The 22,578-nt window shown below is 37.6% G+C and overlaps 2 protein-coding genes across 2 annotated transcripts; both read right to left on the bottom strand.

Moving 5' to 3' along the window:
- Nucleotides 1–15,908: 15,908 nt before the first annotated feature.
- Nucleotides 15,909–16,989, bottom strand: LOC147504625 (uncharacterized). Its single transcript, XM_086605287.1, has 3 exons — nt 16,642–16,989; nt 16,433–16,565; nt 15,909–16,270 (listed from the first exon to the last, which is right to left on the bottom strand). Exons 1-3 carry the CDS (start codon nt 16,987–16,989, stop codon nt 15,909–15,911), a joined length of 843 nt encoding a protein of 280 aa, XP_086461413.1.
- Nucleotides 16,990–17,179: 190 nt separating this feature from the next.
- On the bottom strand, nt 17,180–18,232 carry LOC147504624 (uncharacterized). The gene is made up of 3 exons (XM_086605286.1): nt 17,948–18,232; nt 17,793–17,859; nt 17,180–17,706 (listed from the first exon to the last, which is right to left on the bottom strand). Exons 1-3 carry the CDS (start codon nt 18,230–18,232, stop codon nt 17,180–17,182), a joined length of 879 nt encoding a protein of 292 aa, XP_086461412.1.
- Between the last annotated feature and the right edge of the window lie 4,346 nt (nt 18,233–22,578).

Genomic DNA, 22,578 nt, shown 5'->3' with positions numbered 1-22,578 from the left:
GTAAGCCTTTATTAGGCATAAAGTATCACATGTCTTGTTCTGAATTGGCGACGAGATAATCAAAGTCATCATTTGGCTACAAGGGCTCCAAGTTCCGTTAAATTCACATTCTCTTAAAAAACATCTTTCATATTTATCACAAGAGTTGTGGTAACTAGGAGCTACGATTTTCGTTACATAATTTATTCAAATATCGTGTATTTATATCATATCTCATAACCATTCCACTATATCATGTGCCAATAAAATATATTGCACCAAACATACCACGTTTGAATATATCATCCATTCCACTTTATCATGCGCCAATAAACTATATATTGAACTAAACACCACATTTGAATATATCATCCATTCCATTTTTTCACATGCTATTAAAATATATTGCATGAAACACCACATTTGAATATATCATGCATGCCACATTTAAATTTGTATTAAATTTATCTAAAGGCATGGATAAAGTATTTCATAGCAACTCAATCGTAAACATGATGCCAATTTTATTACGTAATAATTGTGAATGGGGTAATCTTAAAATTAGGGTAATGGGGACCAAGTGTGGGAGAATGGGAGTAACTTAGGGTAATATGTTTTTGTTGATCCTGTGCACCCGTAGTTTACCTTTAGTAGTAAGTTTTAGTAGGTAGATAAATCTTATCTACAAGTCTTTACTTTTTTTTAGTAACTTTTACCCCAAGTTTCTGGTCGGAGAAAGAGCGCTCAACTGAAAAGCTAATTCTCGATCTCTTGGTAGTTCATCCTAAATGTTCTTTTCGATTTGCTTAGCTCTATGGTAAAATCCTCTAATCAGAGTTCAGAGAGAAAGTAGGTGCTTTTCCTTGCTGCTAAAATCCTTCTCTGAGATACAGAGAGAGTTCAGTATAGGCAGCTCAACTCTCATGCTTCCATTCTTATCGGGTAACATCCACCTCTGAGTATAGGGAGTGTTCTGATAAGGAACAAGCATGGATCTTTACGAGTTTGAGTATCCTAGCATCTCGTGTTCTGAGACCCAAACACATTCTGTTCAAACTACCACCAATGTAAGCAATGTTGAAGAGCCATCGCAAACTGGTAATCCAGGACCAAGCTTTAGCCTTCGAACACAGGACAGTGCTCATGCTACTTCATGGAGTTCTCTATTTAGTAGAACTGGTGCCCAGGAGTCGAATGTAACTTTTAAGGCGTTCTCCCCCATAATAGTTGATGGAGTAGCGCAAGTTCCTGTGGAACTAGTCGAACAAGGGATTAAGTATTGGGATGAGCATCTGGTGGGGTATTTTCTGGATAAACGGTTGTCGTTCCTCATGGTAAAGGATGTATTGGAGAAACGGTGGTAGAAAGCACTCCAGTACTAACAAGGGCCCAAAAGAACAAGACAGCATAACAACAACAGCAGTCCCAAAATGGGAAGAGAGGGAGGGGAAGACCAAAAGGGACTTGAAAGAAGAAAGGTCGTTAATCTTATAAATGATTAAGATAAGTAGTTGGAATGTTAGGGGATTGAATGATTGTACAAAAGCTAAGCTGATGAACAAGTTTCTTATGGAGAATAGGATAAAATGTATAAGGTTAATGGAAACTAAGGTACGTATGGAGCGCTTTCTCACTATTAAGAATATGGTATGTCCATTGTGGGGAATAGATCATAACTACGCTAGTGATGAGTATGGGAGGATATGGCTCAGTTGGGACCAAAGTTTTATGGAAATAGAAAAGGAAGTGGAAGGGGATCAGTTTCTGCACTCAAAGGTAAAGATTTTGCAGAATGGAATAAGCTTCTCTCTCACTATGATATATGCCAGTAATAATGTCCGGAAGAGACAGATTTTATAGGAAAAATTAGAAGCTCTCAGTGTCGGAATCCAAGGGCCATGGTGTGTAATGGGAGACTTTAATAATGTGTTATACTCCCATGAAAGAATTGGAGATAGGGCTGTGCACCCAAGAGAAACCCAGCCGTTTGCAAGATATTTGAATGAAGTAGGGCAGTTCGACCACACTGCATCAGGGAGTTTCTTCACTTGGAATAGTGGCGGGGATAATATTAGGAAGTGGTCGAAGATTGATCGGTATCTTGTCAACGCCGGCTGGTCTACTCTATCATTGGCAACAAAGGTGGAAGTGTTGCCTCAAGGTGTGTCCGATCACTGCCCTTTGGTTATGACGTTCCTTGAATCCTTCAGGAGTCAGCCACCATTCAGGTTCTGTAATGCATGGTTACTACATAATGATTTTGAGAATACACTTCGAGAATGTTGGGATGTAGCAGACTATGGCAGCCCATCTTTTAAGTTGGCAAAAAAGTTAAAGAATTAAAAGGGAGTGCGGAAAGGGTGGACCAAAGCTTTTTGCAATGACATTCAAAGAGTGGTAGCAGTAACAAGACAACAACTTCTTACAACTCAAGCAATGCTACATCAGAACCCTTTGGACGGTATCCTTAGTGCCCAAGAGTTTGAGTTGAGAGATAAACTATGTAGCTTGCTAAAAATGGAGGAAGCAGAGTTGCTTCAAAAAACTGATATTGACTAGATGCGATTTGGAGACAAATGTAGTGCGTATTTCTTTAATGCGCTGAAGGAGAAGAAGTCAATGAACTATGTATGGGAAATCGAAGATGCTCAAGGAACTAAAAAGGAAGGGAAGGAACCTGTAGCTAGCGTTTCTACAATTTTACACTGATCTTCTTGGTGTCCATTCAGAGGCATACTGTGATCCTGGGATACTGAGCAATATTCAGGTGATGGAAATAGATTCAGTAACTAGCTGTTTTCTGGTATCCCCTGTTACTGGCGAGGAAATAAAGGATGCCTTATTCAATATGGAGGATAGTAAGGCACCTGGACCCGATGGTTTCAATGCTTATTTTTTCAAGAAAAGTTGGTCAACTATTGGATATGATTTCACCAGAGCTATCAAGTATTCTTTTCTCCACAAAAAGTTGGTCGGAGGTATAAATTCCACGTTTCTCCATCTCATCCCAAAAATGAGAAATGCTTCTTCTGTTACTTCTTTTAGACCTATTTCTTGTTGTAATATCATCTATAAATGTGTGGCTAAAGTACTAACCAACAAAATGAAGTCTTGTATCTCTTCCTTGATATCCTGCTCCCAATCAGCTTTTCAGCCGGGGAGGTCTATCCAAGACAATCTGCTTATGGCTCATGAGTTACTAAGGGGCTACTCAAGAAAGCATGGTCAGAAGAGATGTGCCATAAAGCTGGATATAAAGAAGGCCTATGATTCTATTTCTTGGCAAGCTATGGAGACTATTTTGTACAGGTTCAAGTTCCCTCTTCTTTCCATTGAATGGCTTCAAATGTGTTATGCCTCTCCGCTATACTCCGTTATGGTTAACGGGACAACAGAGGGTTATTTTGAAGGTAAAAGAGGACTCAGGCAGGGCAATCCAGTCTCCCCTTATTTGTTTGTTCTTGTCATGGAAGTTTTGAGTGCTTTCCTCTACCAAGATCTCCAGGCGAATAGAATAAATGCTCATTCAAAGTGTAGGAAGCTGGCAATATCCCATTTATGTTTTGCAGATGATGTGTTACTTTTTTGTAAAGGTAATATTGAATCTATGATGGCCATAAAGGATACTCTACATACCTTCTCCCAGGCAACAGGACTCCATTTTAGCAATGAAAAAACTACCCTTCTCACGGGTAGTATGACTGAAGAGGAAGGGCAGGAACTAGCAGCAGTTCTTAACATATCCATTGTTTCTCCATCGGTGACCTACCTTGGTCTGCCCTTAACGGCATCAAGAGTAAGGATTCGAGAAAGCCTGCCACTCATTAAACAGATTACTGCGAAAATCTCTAACTGGAAGAATAAAGACCTTAACAGAGCAGGTAGAGTGCAATTGGTTAAGTCAGTGTTGTCATCTTTCCAAACTTATTGGGCTCGAACTTTTGTCTTACCTAAGACAGTGATTGACAAGGTGGCTAAACTGTGCAATAGATTCATATGGGCAGGGCCAAAAATGGAAAAGAAGATGCATCACGTAAGCCATGCCACCCTTAGACTAGATAAAGAACAAGGTGGGCTTGGTATTGTTAATCCTAGAACTTCGAATCAAGCGGCCTATTGTGGCTTGATTTTTAAGCTTGTCCAGAGATCAAATAGCATGTGGGTCAAATGGTCATGGGAACACCAAATAAACCAGAAGCACTTCTGGACAATGAAGGCACTGAAGGACTGTTCATGGGTGTGGAGGGGCATAATAAAACATAGAGAAATTGCATGGACGTTTACAAGGTACTGTATTACAAATGGGAATAGTACGAGCTTCTGGCATGACCCTTGGTGCTCGGGACCCCTCATCTTAAATGGGCACGCTAGGGAGCTACTAGCGCATGTTGTTCCAGAGGATGCAAAAGTTGCAGAAGTAATAACTGATGGGTACTGGTCAAGAAGCATCAGGGACTTGCAGGATACTGAGATCAAGAAATGGATCTTAGGAACTGTAATAAATTCCTATATTCCGAAGGACCAGGTAACATGGACACCGAGTAGCTCAGGAGAGTTTTCTACAGCATCGGCCTATGCTGTCTTAAAAAATGTGAGGAGCAAAGTAAAATGGTACAAGATAATGTGGGGGAAGTTATTTGTTCTGAAGCACTCATTTACCAGCTGGCAGCTATTCTCGGGTTGTCTACCAACACAAAACTGGCTGATGCAGAAGAAAGTGATAGGACAATCCAAATGTTGTTTATGCGACAGTCATAAGGAGAGTTCCGCGCACCTGTTTTTTGATTGTTCCTACTCCAAAATTGTATGGCAAGATTTTAAGAGGGCCTTGGGACTACCAGATATGGTCAGAGACTCCCATCGTGAGTGGTACTACTTGATGCGCCTGTGCAGGCATAACACGCTGAGTTCTGAGATCTTTAGAGCATTCACATGTGCGACCGAAAGGAATTGGAGATTAAAGAAACAAAGGTTTAGAACAGCAGAGGTTGTTAGCCAAAAGGTAATCAATAGCATGAAAGTGTATATGGGCAAATCGATAGATTCGGTGAAGGAAGATCTGGCGACAAAACTGCTGCTGGCAAAATTGGGTATCGGGGCAACATTCAAGCAAAAAGAAGAACAGTGGATCAGCTGGAACAAACCGGAAGTAGGTATGTTCGCGTTAAACTCCGATGGATCAGTACAAAATGGAAAGGCTTCATATGAGGGTGCGCTGAGGGACTGGAAAGGTGATGTGTTGATGGCGTATTGTGGCAGTTCTCTCAACCTATTTGTGTTGTATCAAGAGCTCTTGGGAATTAAAAAAGGGTTAGCAGGTGCGATCGAAATGAACATAAGAAAGGTCCAAGTGCAATCGGATTCGCTATAGGGAGTCCAAATCTTAAATAAGAAGGAGAAACAACCATGGCATTGCAGGAACATAGTAGCTCACATTCACAATGAGATGGTGAATTTTGAGGTAGTAATAGTCAAACATGTATTAAGGGAGAGTAATGTAGTGGCAGATTACCTGTCAAGAGTGAGTAGTGAAATATGTAATGGTGGTTTGTACTTTATTTCCCCATTGGATCACAAACTTAATGATATGATCAAGGGGGATAAAGAGGGAAAAATGTACCTTAAAGCTTGCTATAAATAAAAGGTTGGGGAAGCCTGAAACCCCTAGTTATTTCAAAAAATAATTTTATTACATAATCATTCCTCCAAAAATATTGCATAGAGGACACACACTTTAAAATCACAATGATATTATATCACAATGCAATATAACACACCATGGCATTGGTAATTAATTAATATAGCATCTTTTGAATATACTGAATAATCAAAAAAAGTGTTGCAGATCACTATATAGCATTTATTACCGCAACTTTAATATTTACAGAAATATCATCAAGGTTTGGAAGAGCTACAATACCATCATTAAAGATAACAATGCTATAGTAACAGTACAAATCATTTTTTTTTTTAAAAAGAAGCTAGGGGTTAAGGATACCCTAACATTTATGCATAGCATCAACTAACCCTGGGGTAACAGTACAAATCATTAAAAATGCTACAGTATGCACTACAATACAGTGCCACAATATATTTACTATTGCTATAGTACGTGCTACAATGCAATGCTACAGTACACAATATATTTACTATTGCTACAGTATAATGCTACAGTGTATGCAAAGTCAAAAATAGCTATAGGATAGATTCAATTACATTTTCATAAAAACAATAATGATTAGAACACCAATTACATTTTCATAAAACAATAATGATTAGAACACCTACGTACAAATTCATATACAACATTTAACAAAAAGAACAACATGATTAACTTAAAAGCAAAAATTGTTGTATTTCATCTAACAAACACCATGTTACACAAAGATAAATCAAATCAATTTCTTAACCATCAATGAAAGTCTATCCATATCTTAAAATTTAAATTAATACCTAAGTAAGTTGACAAAAGTCAAATGGTTTCGCATACGAAAATAGCATATATATTAAATCAAAAAGTTACCCAAATACAATAGCATGTGTTAAATAGAAAAACCAATTCTATAATCATGTTCTCATCCACGCACACAACAACAACCAACAAAATATTTCTTTCATAATATGAAATATTATATTTTAATACAAACAAAATAATGGCAACTCACTAGTACAATTTCAATCATATTATTTTCTCCCTTTTAGGTTATTCAACGTTAATATCTACTACACAATATTTAATAGATTCATATAAATAAATGTGAACCCATACATAAAGGAACTGTTTCATGACTATGATACAAGCACTAATTTTTTAACGTTCCAAGTACCAATATAAATTATTCACAATATATATTTCTTTGTTTTTCTAATTAATTGAACGTAATATGAATCAACAACCAAATAATTAAAAATAGCTAATTAATGAGGTCTACTCACATTTTCTTCTAGCGAAAGAACAATAAGAAAATGAACGCCACTCCATGTAAGATTCAAGTAATAAAAGTACTCCACATAGATCCAAGAAAACCTCAAGAAATACTAAGTAACAAAAAACTCCAAGAAAACATCAAGCATAGAAATACTACATTTCTTTATTCGTTCTTCTTCTTCTTCTTCTTCTTCTTTTTCTTATTCTTTTTAATCTTCTTTTGTTTTCTTTCTCTCTTTTGTTTTCTTATTCTTTCTTTTACATCTAAAACAAACTCAAGACATTTCCATATTTACAAATTCTCTACACATTTTCTTTTCAAATAAAAATTTTCATCTCTCCACAAATTATAGACATTATCTTTCTAATCAAAATCTTTCCATATTTTCTCCCATAAATTATGAAATTATTCTTTCCATGTTTTCTTATAAATAAAATTTGTACACATTATTTTAAAACTTAAAAACTTTCCTATTAAACCATTCTCAAACCAAACAAACTACTTTATCTCATTTTGAAAAAGTCAAACATACATATTCACTCCACTCAACTTAAGACTTAGTCAATGTTATATTAATTTTTACAAAATAATTAATTTTGGACATTTAATAAAAATGAGGGTGTTACATCTTCTCTCAACATATTACTCTCTCACCTTGTTTCCTTGTGATTTAAATAATGAATTCTAATTAGTCTTGGTAGTTTAAGAGTGGATTCGAACCCTGACTAGATCTATATTACTTGGTAGTATAGAGAGAGAGAGTAAAGTATTGATTTAATCACATGTTTGTTAGATTAGGTATTAATGTTTATGCATTGATATTGTGTTTACCAAATTCGTGGTTATCAATATCACGCATTATAGATCAAACAGTCAAAGTTACAAACCATTAAGAAGTACAACCATCATTACACAAGAAACTTACCATAAAACAAACAACCAGGTTTTAAATATGGAATTTTATTATACTAGATTAAAAAAGAGTAAATCATTTTAGCGAACTTACCCGTGCGAGTGAAGTGAGAGAGTGTGAGAGAGAAAGAGGAACAAGAAGTGACCATGATCAATCCTGATGAGCGCGAGAACGAACTTGAAGTGACCACAATCAATCCAGATGAGCATGAGAGTGAGACAGAGTGTGAAAGAGAAAGAACGATCATATCAATTTAGGGCATAATTTAAGGGATTTTCACAAAGCATTGTTTGTTTTAATGTGATGGGAAACCCAAAATATTCCCGCTCTGAAGTAGGTGTAAATTTGTCATGATGCTAAATATCAACGTTCGTTACATAGAAAATTGACAGAGTGGGGGGCAATCACTAAGGATTTTAAAAATGGGGGGTATTCACAAAAGGGGGTACAAACTTTGAGGGGTTAAATCACAAAAAGCCCTTTATAAAACACAAAAATAAACTCAAAATCGTTAGGGTATTTATAAGTTTTAGATTAGGTTTGTTTTTTTTTATAGATATATGATCTCCTAACTATTTTAAACATTGTCACAAATAATCAAAATAATGAATTTTTTTTTAACTTTCTAAATATAGTACAAATTTTTTTGAAAATGAATGGTCCACAATTATCCAATTTCTTTTTTTAATTTGTTGACTACATTTGATGGGGTTACAAGTTTCGGATTTGAATAATTTTCTGTGACAATGTTTAAAGTAGTTGGAAGATCATATGTACAAAAATTAGCCAAATCTAAAACTTAGAAATGTCATAACAATCATGAGTTTGTTTACGTGTTTTTGTAATATAAGTCCCTAGAACTCCTCCCTATATATAATTCACTTAGGATGAGTCCAATGGTTATCAACTTCTTATCCCTATTCCTTCAAATAACAGTGGTATAAGGATAGAGAGTGGGTTTTGGTGATCTAATGGTCTGAAAGATACTACGCCACTTCAACTGGCGTAGTTTGAAACCTACTTTTTTTTCAACATCAACAAAAAAAAAAATTAATAAAAACCATTCTACGCCACTTCAAATGCGACGTTTTTTTCTTTTCTGCGTTTCTTCAAGTGGCGCCATTTGTACCATTTTCATTTGACTCCACTTCAACTGGTGTAGAATGCACTTTGCATTCCTCAAAAACACTCTCTATATATAGGGAGTAAAATCCGGATGAGGGGTAATTTCCACCACTTCCCATTCTATGTTTAGGAGGATGCGGGGCCATTGGACTTAGTCTTAGAGGACAGAGGAACTTCTTTTTTTCAAAAAAACATCCTATGCTTGACCAATATGGCCGAAGGATTGACGTACACATGACTAAGTCTTTCGTTTGGCTGGATTATCCATTTGAAATGCTATTGTTTTTAGTTTTTTTTTAAGTGGAAATTTTATTGATAATGATAACAAATTTTACAAATAATTAGGACAAACGTGCAACAAGCTGCGCCGCAAGTCCTTTTCTAAATAGCAAATCCTATCCTCCTAAAGACAAACTCGTTAGAACCAGTTGTCATTACGTTGCAATCCATAACATTCTGCAATCTCTTAAGCAGCTCAACAGACTGTTATGCCAAGAAACCAAAAGTGTCAAAACTGAACGGAATGAAACAATGCTGGTTAGCTCTACAAGCTTCCTTGTGTTTCTCACTTTTCCTTGCCGCTGCTCTATTAGCTATTTTTCCCACCTCAATGACTCCATTCCTAAGCCCTACCAACGGAGAGGCTCCAGTTACATCAACACATGCATGTCTCCCCTCAGACCAACTGTAGATCCAAACATCCGCAGGCCTAAGTGTCGATCTTCCCTCATTCGGATCAGTGAGAAAATTCACGGGAGCTTCCTTCTTCACTTGTACCCCAGCCCTCCAAAATGCATCACATAAAATATCTCTTACATGATCATGTCGGTATTTGAAACCTGGAAAATGTCTACAATGTACTGCATGATCCCTGAAAGCATCTAGTCTACTCTTTTTGCAAACAGGGCATAGACCACCATCAAAGTACAAAGGAATCTTGAGACGGTACCAGAGAATATAACGATACTCCATCGGCGACATATTCTACCCAAGTCCCTCCATCGGAATAGCAAGTAGAAAATCCTTTGCGTGTTCTGACTGCAAGCATCCAATAACTGCTTTCTGACTAGCAGATAGCACAAACTCCCTCTCAATACCAGCAACAATCTTATCATAGAATGCTTCTGCCAAAACTTTTTGTTGTTTTGAGGGGACGGTAGCATTCACAGCCATAGAACTGAGGTCAAAATCGGGTAAACAAAGACTCAATGCACTATTAACAACATCAAGAATCTCATCCAAAGGCACTAGGCCACAACTCCTAAGAATGTGGTTCTGAAGCTCAGAAGTCTGACAACGGGAGGCCACAAAAGCAAAAATAGAGACATCAAAGACACAATAAATGCCTAACCCACCAAGACGTAATGGGAGTGTCGATAAACGCCACTGCAAATCACCGAAGTCAGAACCATTAGAAACTATAATACCCTGGAGAACCCTGCGGAGATGCCGATCAAAAGTCTTAGCTGCCTCTCTAGTGGACAAGTACGAATTGCAAAGACCAACTTAGAGATCCCAGTATAAGCACGTAAAAGAGCTAACTCACACTGCAGATCTTTTAATATAGATAAACGGTCCATCAAGGTCCCAACCTTTTCAACACGCTTACGAGCAAGGCCCATGATAAAGGATTAATCAGTGCTGACTGCACCTCCAAGCAACCTGACTCCCTGCTGAGGATGGGACAAATCTGAAGGAAAGAGACCAGGTGAGGAGCGACGTGGATCCAGTGATAGCCAAAATATCTCAGTTTTAGCCACATTAAGAACCAGCCTGTAAGAAGGTCCTTCTTCCTGAATCATACTCAAAGTGGTCACCACCTGTTCTGTATCTCCAATCAGAGTCCCATCATCTAGATACCAAGCATGTAGTAATAATTGACAACTGGACTAGATCCGCAGAATCAAGGGATACAACACCAGTGCAAATAGAAAGGGACCCAAAGGTCGCCTTGCTGGACCCCAGTAGCAGATCATATGTAGCCATCCCCCAAATATAACCTCGCAGGTTGACAATACAAGTACTCGACCCAAGGGGTAATAGCTGGGCAATGGATATGAACCTCTCTTAACATGGTAGTCTGATCAACCATGTTAAAAGCATTCTAAAAATCTACAAGCAGCATTGAAAGAGAGGTACTGTCACTATTAGCATACACTATGCGGTTGACAGCGTGCAAAAGCGCTTCTGCTCCACCAGAAACACCGACCCCATACTGAAAATCCTGTAAGTATCCTACCACATCTTTGGAAACTCTTTTCATTACAATCTTGGAGACCAGACGACGCCAAACCATCCCCACAGCTATAGGACGAATACTATTATCCGTCTTGAGAAGTGGAGTAAGTGGAGCACTAGCAATGAATTCCGCTAACGGTTGTAGACACCATCCCTGTAACCAAAGATTCACCATAGGGGTCAATGCATCTAGCAAATCAGACGATATAGTTGCTGCAGCAACACTCATGGCATCCAACAAATGCTGAGCTCGAAGACCATCACGACCACAAGAAGTACCTTTCGGAAATGACCTAATACATGACAATAGGGTGTCTCTCTCTACCACAAAAGGGGGCTCAGCAAAAGGAACAATTGGTCTTACAGGTGGTTGTTGCATCTGGTGCTTCTCCTCTAATGCACATATAGTCTCCACGGTATTGGAGGCAACTCCTGATGATGACAATATTTTTACCGCTGCAGCAAAATGTCTATCAGCAACTTTTTGCAGGCATCGATGCACATTCTGAGAGGGGACAGATCTCTATGGTGGCTGGATTGAAGGAGGCTCTATTACATACAAGAGACGAAACATCCCACCAAACTCATTCCATGTCGTCAAAGCATGGAGAATCTGTTTCTGCTGAAGGTTTTTTCTAGTACCAGAACGACGTTCCTGATAATTTTGTGGTTGAAAAACTTGCAGAGTACAGCACGGCAAAAGAGGGAGACAAACCCAAGGCATAACTAAACCAGGATCAGTCATAATATCCTAGAGAGCAGATTTCAGTGCACCAGAGAAACCCAAATGACAAGCACGTGGTATACTTTTCACAGTACGAAAAGGTATATGGAATGCACTATCAAGTAACGTCTCATCAAGAGAGGACGCAACAATAATCAGATTAGGGGTATTATCATCACCCCTCTCTATTGTGGGTGTAAGATCTGTAATGTTGGGCTTAGGGGGTGGTTGTGGTATGCCCACAATGACACATTCGGGTTCCCCATTCTCCATCAAAGCAGGTGGTGGTATGGTATCATCTAGATGACGACATGGCATACCAAATGCGTGGATGCAAAGACAAATGCCACAAATCCATTTGTCTAATGACTTTAAGGAATCCTCTAGTGACAAAAAAAGTTCATGATCCTCCTTAAGTTCATCCCATACCCTGTCGATACTCAAATGACAATCCATATGTTGTTTATCAAAATGCGTGAAAATGTAGGGAACAGTAAACCCATTACTGTTTACTCCATTGGTGCATCCATGAACGACCCCGGAAAGGACAGTGAACACGCTTCTTAGGTGTTGGGGCAATGAACCCAGAAGAAGCAACTGAGAGAGCAAGACTTTTCTTCCCTCTCATAGCCAAATTCCTTCGAAAACTCAAAAAATCCAGTCGAACAAAACCCAAAACCTAAATCCCGAAATCGACAAATCCCAACTCCTTTAAAACAAATCGGCAAAACCAAATCCCATCATGCAAATCCCTAAACGGCACAACCAAATCCCGTCGACAGTTTAACAAATCCCAAAACTCATCCCACAAAATCTAAAGGTCCTAAACAAATAATAATAATAATAAGAATAAGGATAAGGATAAGAATTAAAATATATATACTTTGAAGAGTGCTAAAAAGGTAGAAAGATTCGGGCTGGGAAGTAGTGGGTTCACAGTTGTGATGGAGGTTGGGTATTGGGTGATGTGTGAATTGGGCAATGGAAATTGGGTTGTAAGGGTGCTGGTAGTGACGACTGTTTTGATGCTATAGTGGAGGTTGGGTTGTGATGGTGGTACAAGCGATGGGAATGAAGAGAAGGTGGCTGGAGGAAGTTATTAAGGGGGTGGTGGATTGAAACCAGGCATGGCAAATAAGGAAATGATCTGGAGAAGGTGGTGGTGGACATAGCGATTTGTGGCGGAGGGTGGTGGTTGTGGCAGTTCAATTGTGTGCAATGGTGGTGGTGAGAAATGGTAAATAAGCTAAAAGGAGGCAGCCGGGTTGTAGGTGGAGGCGGTGAGAGGCAGTGGTCGATGTGAGGATTGTATTTAAAGATAGTGGTGGCGGTAGGTGGTGGGCGGTGGGAGCAACGCAAGTGGTGCTGTATAGTCAGAAGGTCGGGTTTTCTGGGTAGTGGATTGTAGATATGTTTTTGGGTTTTCTAGTGATGGTGGCGGTGGCACAAGTGCAAGGGAGAATGAGGGTCAGGTTTTTAGAGGGTGGTAGGGGATGCTAGTGGAAGCGGTGGGTGGTGGTGCAACACAGGTGGTGCTGCAAGGGTCGGGGAGAGAGAGAAGGGTCAGAGAGAAGCATTTTTTTTTAGATAGAATTTAAGGAATGCCGAGTTTGTTTAACATCAAACATAATACAAAATATCGCGATATTTTGTGATATTTCACGATATCTATTCAGATTTCATAGAAGGATATGATAATATCCAAGCTATGAGTTTGATACATTCAGCTGGTTCAAGTGTAATTATCGTTGATATATCCCTAAATATCACGATATAATCTCAATATGTCAATATTTTACAAATATCACGACATTTACAAACTTATTTTGAACTTTATATTTCCAACAAATTGATTTTCTCTTGCAATAATTAAGTGAAGTTTTTAAGACTATGGGTTGGGGCTTCAATTTTGAAGAAGATCGAGAATAGATGTTTTAGTGGAAGCACTCTTTTATTTTGATTTCTCATCTTCTTCTTCATCCTCTAACCTCTTTTTTCACCAAATACCTCAAGTGCTCAAGTGTTTCTATCAAAAATATATATTTTGAGAAGGAATTATGAACATGGAGATATTGAAGAAGTTGTGAATAAGAAGGATTTGAAGAAGAAAACAGGAGATGTGTTTGGTTTAAGAAATTAGAAAGACAAGTAAAAGGGAGGATTTGATTCAACACCATCATCCATTTTTCTCTTTGTTTTTCTTATTTAATCTAGATCTTAGATCTTGATTCAAAATTCCGAACTTTTGCTAATATCTTCTAAGAATATCCTAAAAAATCGCCAAACTATAAAAAATATCGATGATTTAGCAGTATTTTTTATATATATATCATAGATATCTGCAACTGCTCATATGTAAAATATCACCATAGAAGGGGATATATCGATATTTTAGAAGTCTATCCCCTTATCTTGATATTTTGTACTATGGCTTCAGGAGCTCTAACCTCTCTTTTCACCAAATACCTCAAGTGCTCAAGTGTTTCTATCACAAATATAAATTTTGAGAAGGAATTATGAACATGAAGATATTGAAGAAGTTGTGAATAAGAAGGATTTGAAAAAGAAAATGGGAGATGTGTTTGGTTTAAGAAATTAGAAAGACAAGTAATGGGGAGGATTTGATTCAACACCATCATCCATTTTTCTCTTTGTTTTTCATACTTCATCTAGATCTTAAGGTGTGTTTGTTAACTGGCAAACTTCTAGTGGGAAAATATAAGATTTGCCAGTATTTTCCCACTATAGATTTGCCAGACTAATTTGTAGTGGGAAAATATGGGATTTGCCAATTTTGCCAGTGTTTGTTTACATGGTTTTTTTTCCCATGGCAAATAATTTTTCAACTTTTTGGAAATATATATTTTTTTGTTTTCAAACTCAATAGAAATAGAGTCTAAAAAAAATAAAAATAAAATACAAAATAAAGATAATTAAAGACAATACAACTCAACATTAATAGTAATAGTGTCTTTTCAAACAACCATAAAATCAAGTTCAATTATTTTCTCATTCCTGTGATCATATTCGACAAGTTGGACTAATCTGTTATTGATGATTTCAAAACAAAATTTGATCATTGTCTAACACTAGGACCATTCACCCTCGATCACCTCCACATCGAGATCACGGTAATGATCCTACGGGCTGCCTTTCTTGGTTGGGATGTAAGAAACCTATGTCCGTGGTCTATCATAGCTTTGGGACATCACTCACGCCACCACCCTGAATCAGGTGGCCTTAGTGAAGCTCTACAAAAGAGTGGAGTGTCATTTTTGTGGTCCCTCAAAGATGGTCTAAAAGCTAACCTACCAGAGGGGAGTTCTACTGAGAATATCAATATGTTGTTAGAGATGGTCTTTAAAAGCTAAGTACAATTAAAAGGTTAAGGATTTTTTCAGCTATCAAATAATTTCATCAACAGATGGAGTCATGGAGAGATTTGTTAACACATTATATGTTATGAATGAGGTGTATATATAAGAGATTTGTTAACATATTATATGTTATGAATGAGGTGCATATGTTTTTGTTTAAGCTAGGCAAAAGGATAATGAATGTTATTTAGACTACACCATTTGGTTGAAGGACAAATTAAATGTGTCTAATTTATAGCATAGTCAGAAGCTCATGTCTGCATCCACAAATAGGCAGCACACGCATTTTCCACCAACACTCCAAAGTTTCTCTATAAAAGGGTAAAGGAGATGCACCAAGGGATAGGTGATGAAGCAAGTGTTACGACCAATGCACAGCAGCACCAGCAGTAGCAGCACAGCAGCAGCAGTATCACACCACCACCACTCCACCACAACTCCACCACACACACCACCTACACCAGCCCACTACACGCACACAGAGACTCAACAAGCACACACAATAAAATATCCAAAAGTACCAACAATGCCACTTAACAATAATATATCGGTCCACCACTTAACAACAATGCCACAAAAGCATATAGTTCAAACATATAAATAAACCAAAAAACAGTGTGGCATCAACGCCCTGCTTGTTCTAGCCTCCTAAACAACCATGAAGCCTTGATATCCTCTTTAAGGCCTAAGAAGACCTTAATAAACCTATCATTCTCGACCAGCAAGTCAAGCGACCTTAAGAAAAGCTCAGGATTCATATCAGGAAGAGATTGCAAAGCATCCTTCAACAAATCTATTTGGTCTACTTCTTCTTCTTGTGGTTCTGGTTTGAGGGCCTCGGCAATTTTCGCCCACCGCCCGCTTAACACCTTAAACGAAGGGGGTTCGGGTATATCCTCAAAGAATCGAGACTTCCTAGTCTTCTTAGAAGTTGGTGTAGTGCTTCTAGGACCACTCTCGGTTTGAGAAGTATCCCCACTAGCATCTGAGGAGCACCAAAAGCAGAGGACTCACCAGCATCAGAATCGTCACCCCCATCTCTTTGGGTTTGCCTAGAATCATCTAAACAAGAAGTTGAAACAAAAAGTTAATTTCAAAACTAGTTAGACACACAAAATTCAACTCTATTTACATCTAATCAACTTACCTCCATCCACCATGTCATCATCGAACCCACTATTGCCCCCTTCTCCAGTTGCATAATCAGTCGCAAAAATGAGACAACATTCGTCATAGTAAGGAAACGATTTCTGCCTAAGAGTTTTTGCCAACGGATGAGCCTAAATCCCATAATGTACCAATTAATATGACATCCAAAACCAAATCCTAATAAAAAAATTGAGATTATTTTATTACCTTTACATAACTCTCCCATGCATTCTCATCTCCATCAATTCTCTTGGTCTCTTTGTTGAAAGACAAACCAAACCCACTAGCCTCAACTGCATGTTTCGCAACTTGCCAAGCAAGTCTCATTGTTTTCAACCTCGACCTGACATTGTCTGAAACACAATTCATTCCAAGTCGCATATTGATCTCATCAGCAGTACGCTTCAAGCTCTCTTTCCTCCACCCATTATCTGCCCTCTTGCCCCCAGTAGCTAACTCCTCTAACAACACCTCTACCAAGATGGCTTCCATGTTGGGATACCATCTAATTTGGGGAGATCTTGTTTTCACAACTTCTTTCTGTTTTCCAACCATACCTAGTTTGAAGCAATGACCAACAAAGAACATAGCATAGTGACATATCAAGGTAACAAATAAGAAAGATTGCATATGAATAAAACATTATAAGTAGTTAAAACATAATAGTGTCTATTACAAAAACACTCTAATAAAATCATAAGTCTACTACAAAAACATCACTCATATAATCATAATATCTATTACATCACTCGTTATCTTCCCACATTGCAATTAACAACTCATCCCTAAAATTAGTCCACCCAATACTTGGTTGCATATCAATATTCATATTTGGAGCATTCAGAGAGTTGTCAGCCTCTTCCTCATCATCAGTGAGCTCCTCGTCACTCAATGTATTATCAGGATCTTCTTCTCGCAAGAAGTTGTGCAATGCACAACATGCAAGGATAACATTTGTGTGTGTTTTGACATCGTGGAAAACTGTATGCCTTAGATAGGCAAATCGCTTCTTCAAGAGACCGATTGTTCTTTCAACAACAGTACGCAAAGATGAATGGCAAAAGTTATATTGTTCTTTATGATTTTGAGGTTGAACTTCACCTATCACTCTAAGATGGTACCGTACACCACGGTAAGGCGTGAGGAACCCTGGCACTAAAGCAAATCCAGCATCTGCAAGATAGTACTTGCCATTTGGAACAGTAAGCTTATGCCCTGGACGAGCCACAATACTCCTCAATAACCGTCCATCGTGTGCTGATCCCTCCCACCCTGCTAGCACGTATGTGAACTTCATGTCAAATGTGCAAGCTACTAACACATTTTGTCACTTCGACACCTTTCCTCATTCACGATACCTAGCCTGTTTAAGCTTAGTGGTAAATTGATTGGCAAGTGAGTACCATCAACCGCACCCACAACATCCTAACACAAAAAACTTCATAAATATTTATTGAACTATTAAACATTGAAATCAGAATGATCCTATCCATTTTCTAAAAAGTTGACTGACCTTGAAATAACAATGCCAATGATGTGTGTTGGTACACTCGCGAGGAGAGTTATCAGCTGTAGCATTTGTTACTAACTCTCTGAATAAGCAAAGGATTGCATCCAACACAAGATGGAAATAACGGTGAATTGTTTCTCCTGAACGGAAGAATTGAAATGTTTCATTCCGATTACGCATGTCATGTCCAACAGTGTTGAGAAATAGGACAACTTGCTCTTCCAATGTAACATGTCTGCTTTCACGTACACCATGACCATACAAATGAGTGCACAAGCAACGAAACATTGATCATCTCATCCTTAATTGCTCGTGGCAAAATCTGTCAGTGCTTGTATACATCCTACAAAATACAGTTCTCCGCACTTGATCCCAATTCCTACGAGGACCTCTAATAAGAGCAGGGGGAGCCCTACACCTAGGCATATACCTCCCCATATACATTCTCCAATACCACCATGTCATCATCATATATGCACTTATAACTATAAGTAGAAATGCCACTAACCTACGCTGACGTTCGGTAATCATTCTACAATATCTCAAAAAGAAAAAAAATATTAATAAAGTATACAAATTCATGTACTCAATTAACAAAATAAACAAATTGATACAAACATACATGCATGAACAATGCAGAGGAAATATTATAGGGGACGAATGCAGGTAACAATAATCTCCTGAATCATAAAGGAGAACTAATGAGGTAATTACTCATAAAACCAATTGAACCAATTCTGAGTCTCAAATGTCATTCCACTATAACAAATTATTCTTTTTCCGTGCAAGTGTGCAACACGAAATTTACCAATCTGTCTATCAGACTGTATGGTATTGAAGGTCCAGATAAGTGCGCCAGTACAAACATATAAGCACATATATATGGTGAAATGTGTATACATACTGAAAAGCAGCATACATTTGGCATTTATAAATGCAAATATCACACCGTACACTTGGAGTAAAAAACTTTTAATCATTTAACCGTAATGTTGAAGAAACGCTTTTAACCAGATTCGGGAGTTTACTTTGAAGTCGAAACTTTTAATGAATACAGAAACAGAGCTGAAAAAAGTGATGATAATTTACTGATCAACATGAGTAAAGATCTCAAGGAAACCAACAAAATGCTAAAGTAATCTTGTGCCAAAGCACAGCTTTCTATTCTAGCTGACTTTCAACACCTCCATCCATGTTCATTTAGCTTTCCCATTATATGGTAAGGTGAATATGTATTTGCTAAATTAACTTAGGTTGGATATGTGGTTATAATTAATTATCTCTCTGTTAATTGATATGGAATTGCTGAGTATTTTCGCACAGACTATCACTTCTCATTCGGTGATATGCCATGGTTCTCCTGGAGATTATTCTACTTGCATCAATCTTTAAAGCGGCTCTAGTTCGTGAAAAAGGAGTCTGCTCTCTCAGATCAAAGTGCAAAATGACTAAAGGAAATGACTCGACTCCATATACATTGAAGAAATGACTAAACGAAGTCCAAAAATCATTGATAAAAAAAAATCAAAAAATCAAACAAGAACAAAAAACAACAACCACTAATCATTGGTTTAACAGTCGTGAACTACACTACAATAAAAAAGGCCTTAACAACAACCCATTCGAGATTCTATCACTTTGTATTGGTTCTCAATCTCTCAAACATTAGTGGGGGCTTTAAAATCAAACCCAAAATGAAAGCAAACAAAATTAAAACCCAAAAAACGAAATTAAAAGCAAAACTTACCTGACGGCGAGCGGCGAGAGCTGGAGGTGGAGCTAGAGAACGAATATTAAATCTGAGAAAGATAGAAACAAAAAAAAATAGTGAAAAAATGTGAGACAGAGAGATTGAGAGAAAGAGAGAAGAGAGATAAGAGATGAGAGCGAGAGAGAATACCTGAGAAGAGAGCGAGTTGATGAGAGGCAGCAGTGAGAAAGAGAGAAGAGAGATCGAGAGGGAGAGTTGTTTCTATTTTTCCTACCATAGTGGGAAAATACCGGGTGACTAATTCAACTTTGGGGGGAGGTGTTTTCTATTTTCCCACTTCTAGTGGGATAATATGATTTGCTGGCTAATTCCAAATAGTATTTGCCAGAGACCTTAAATACACCCAAACACTGGCAAATGGTACTTCAAGTGGGAAAATACAATTAGCCACCCCCATTTGCCAGTTAACAAACACACCCTTAGATCTTTATTCAAAATTTTGTACTTTTGCTAATATCTTCTAAGAATATCCTTAAAAATCGCCAAACTATCAAAAATATGGACGATTTAGCAGTATTTTTTTTTATATATCGTAGATATCTGCAGCTGCTCACAATGGCGGAGCCAGGAATTTGAGTGAGGGTGAGCCACCCAAACAACCAAACATACAAAATAAATAAATAAATAATAACTAACTTCTTTTAACTAATAATTCAAACTTAACCAACCACAAAACAAATATATTTCGAACATCAAATATCTTATAAAACGATACAATAGGAACATTGGATCAAGAGTCTCTAAAATGCAATGTCCAGAGAAGAGGGCAAGAGCCGATAGAAAGCAATAGACAACTAGACAACGTGGAATACTGAAGTGAACGGGTAAATACCGATGCTAAGGTATGCAACCCTCTACAGAAAACTTGAGGCAGAGACTGGCAAACAGAGCATTGTTGCGGGAGTAAAAGATCTCAATAGGAGCATTTTAACATTTTAAAACCCACCACTGCACAAATATATAATGAAAGCAATAGTAGAACAAGATCATGGTGCAAATTCCTTCTTGAACACTGATAAAACATAAAATTGAATAGTTTACCTACGAAATGAACGATGAACTCAAAACGTAAGTAAACTAAAACTTTCATCGTGTCTATATTTATCAAACTTTCTACTCTCAATTCTATCGAAATAGAGTGGAGTAACAAATTCGTTTCACTCCTAGTTCTCTAGCATGGAATGATTTCATAGTTAACTAATCGGTCTTAAGTCTAATGAGAGTTTTACGAGGGGGAATTATACTACGATGCAACTACCCACAAGATACAAACTATAATTGATTCAACTACGGAAATACTACGTTGATTCTATAATAAGGAATTAGGGGGGATTGATTCCACCTTAACTCAACTTAACTCACTAACGACGAATCGTCGTAATCCGAATTGAACTGCTATGCAGAACAATTGGTTCTTCCTAATCCCTAATTACACATGACATTTCTACCAATTCATAACTAGCATGTGAACGATTAAACCCATTCTCATGGTGAATTAATCGTTTCTAGAGTGGAATAGAAATTACGACGACTCTACGATAATCGGAATCAAGCTTTCATCAAGGCTTCTCAACCCCCTCTAATGGAGGTTTAGCCGAGAATCATTCCGCAATCATTTCCATATGAATCTAAACTAAACATAATATCAAGATTCGAAATTTACTAATCTAAATTAAACAATAATTAAAATCTAATTAACAACTAAGAAATGGTAACCAACAATAATTAAAACTAGATCTAATAGATTGAAATAACAAAAATCGAAATGACAAGAATAATAGCTATTTTATTTATCTAATGAATGATATTCAATGATTCAAAAAATTAATCTAAAACAAGAAAATGAAATTCTAAAACTAAGTTCTAAAACTCATTAATAGAGGCTAACTATTCTAATTCTAATCTAGGTCTAACTATCTACCATTAACAAAGAGCTAAGCTTTGGTTTTTATATGTTCAGATCCAAAAATCGTGCATGGGCTTGGATCCATGTTTCGGGCCAGAGAATCAGGCCCGAAACCTAATACTTTCAGTCCAAAAAGGCCTCTTCAGCTGCTGTTGACTTCGACGGACTTTTTGTCCACTTTTGCTCTTCTGATTGGGCTAAGGCTTAGACCATTGGAAAGCTCTTTCCGAGATGGTCATTTTGACATAAGATAGGCCCAATTCCGAGGTTTGAGTCCAAAGATATGGTCTTCGGAAGTTCTGTTGACTTTGTGCACTGTTTCTGCCCATATGGACTTTGACTTTTCATCTTTTGACCGAGCTTTACAGAGGCTTTGTCTTCTTGAAAATTGGCCTTTAATCACGGAACTCCTTAGCAACCGACCTTTGCTCCTTTATCTCGCTAAAGTGGCACATTTCTGCGCATAATGGACTTTGAAGCCCGAAATGCATGAAAATACGTAATCAGTATTAACTCTTACTTATTATTCACATAATTGGTCTAAAAGTACGATTGTTAAGGGGTTAAAACTGCAGTTTTGGGCTCTTATCAAACCACCCCCAAACAGCATTTTGCTTGTCCTCAAGCAAAGATGAGAAATTAGAATAAGTGACCAAGAATGGAGTTTTATCTACTCTCGTTTCGCTGAGTGCGATTGCATTGACCATATGCAACAAGGCCTTAAACCACTAGGAATTCCCTAGTGGACGAGTTATAGCCTCGTGAGAGTTTTCCAGTGAAGATACTCACAAACTTCATCTATACTACAACGACTAAGAAAGAAAACTATTGCTTCCTTATTCATGCTCCAAATTATCTATACATCTCACTAGCTATGAACAAGAATAACCAAGTCAAAAACCTAAGCTAATATATGCATAATAATCAATCATCTACAATAAACATATATACAATGAG

The sequence above is a fragment of the Coptis chinensis genome, chromosome 4, assembly GCF_015680905.1.
Source record: "Coptis chinensis isolate HL-2020 chromosome 4, ASM1568090v1, whole genome shotgun sequence".
Taxonomy (NCBI): Eukaryota; Viridiplantae; Streptophyta; class Magnoliopsida; order Ranunculales; family Ranunculaceae; genus Coptis; species Coptis chinensis.
This window is presented reverse-complemented; position numbering and strand designations above follow the sequence as displayed.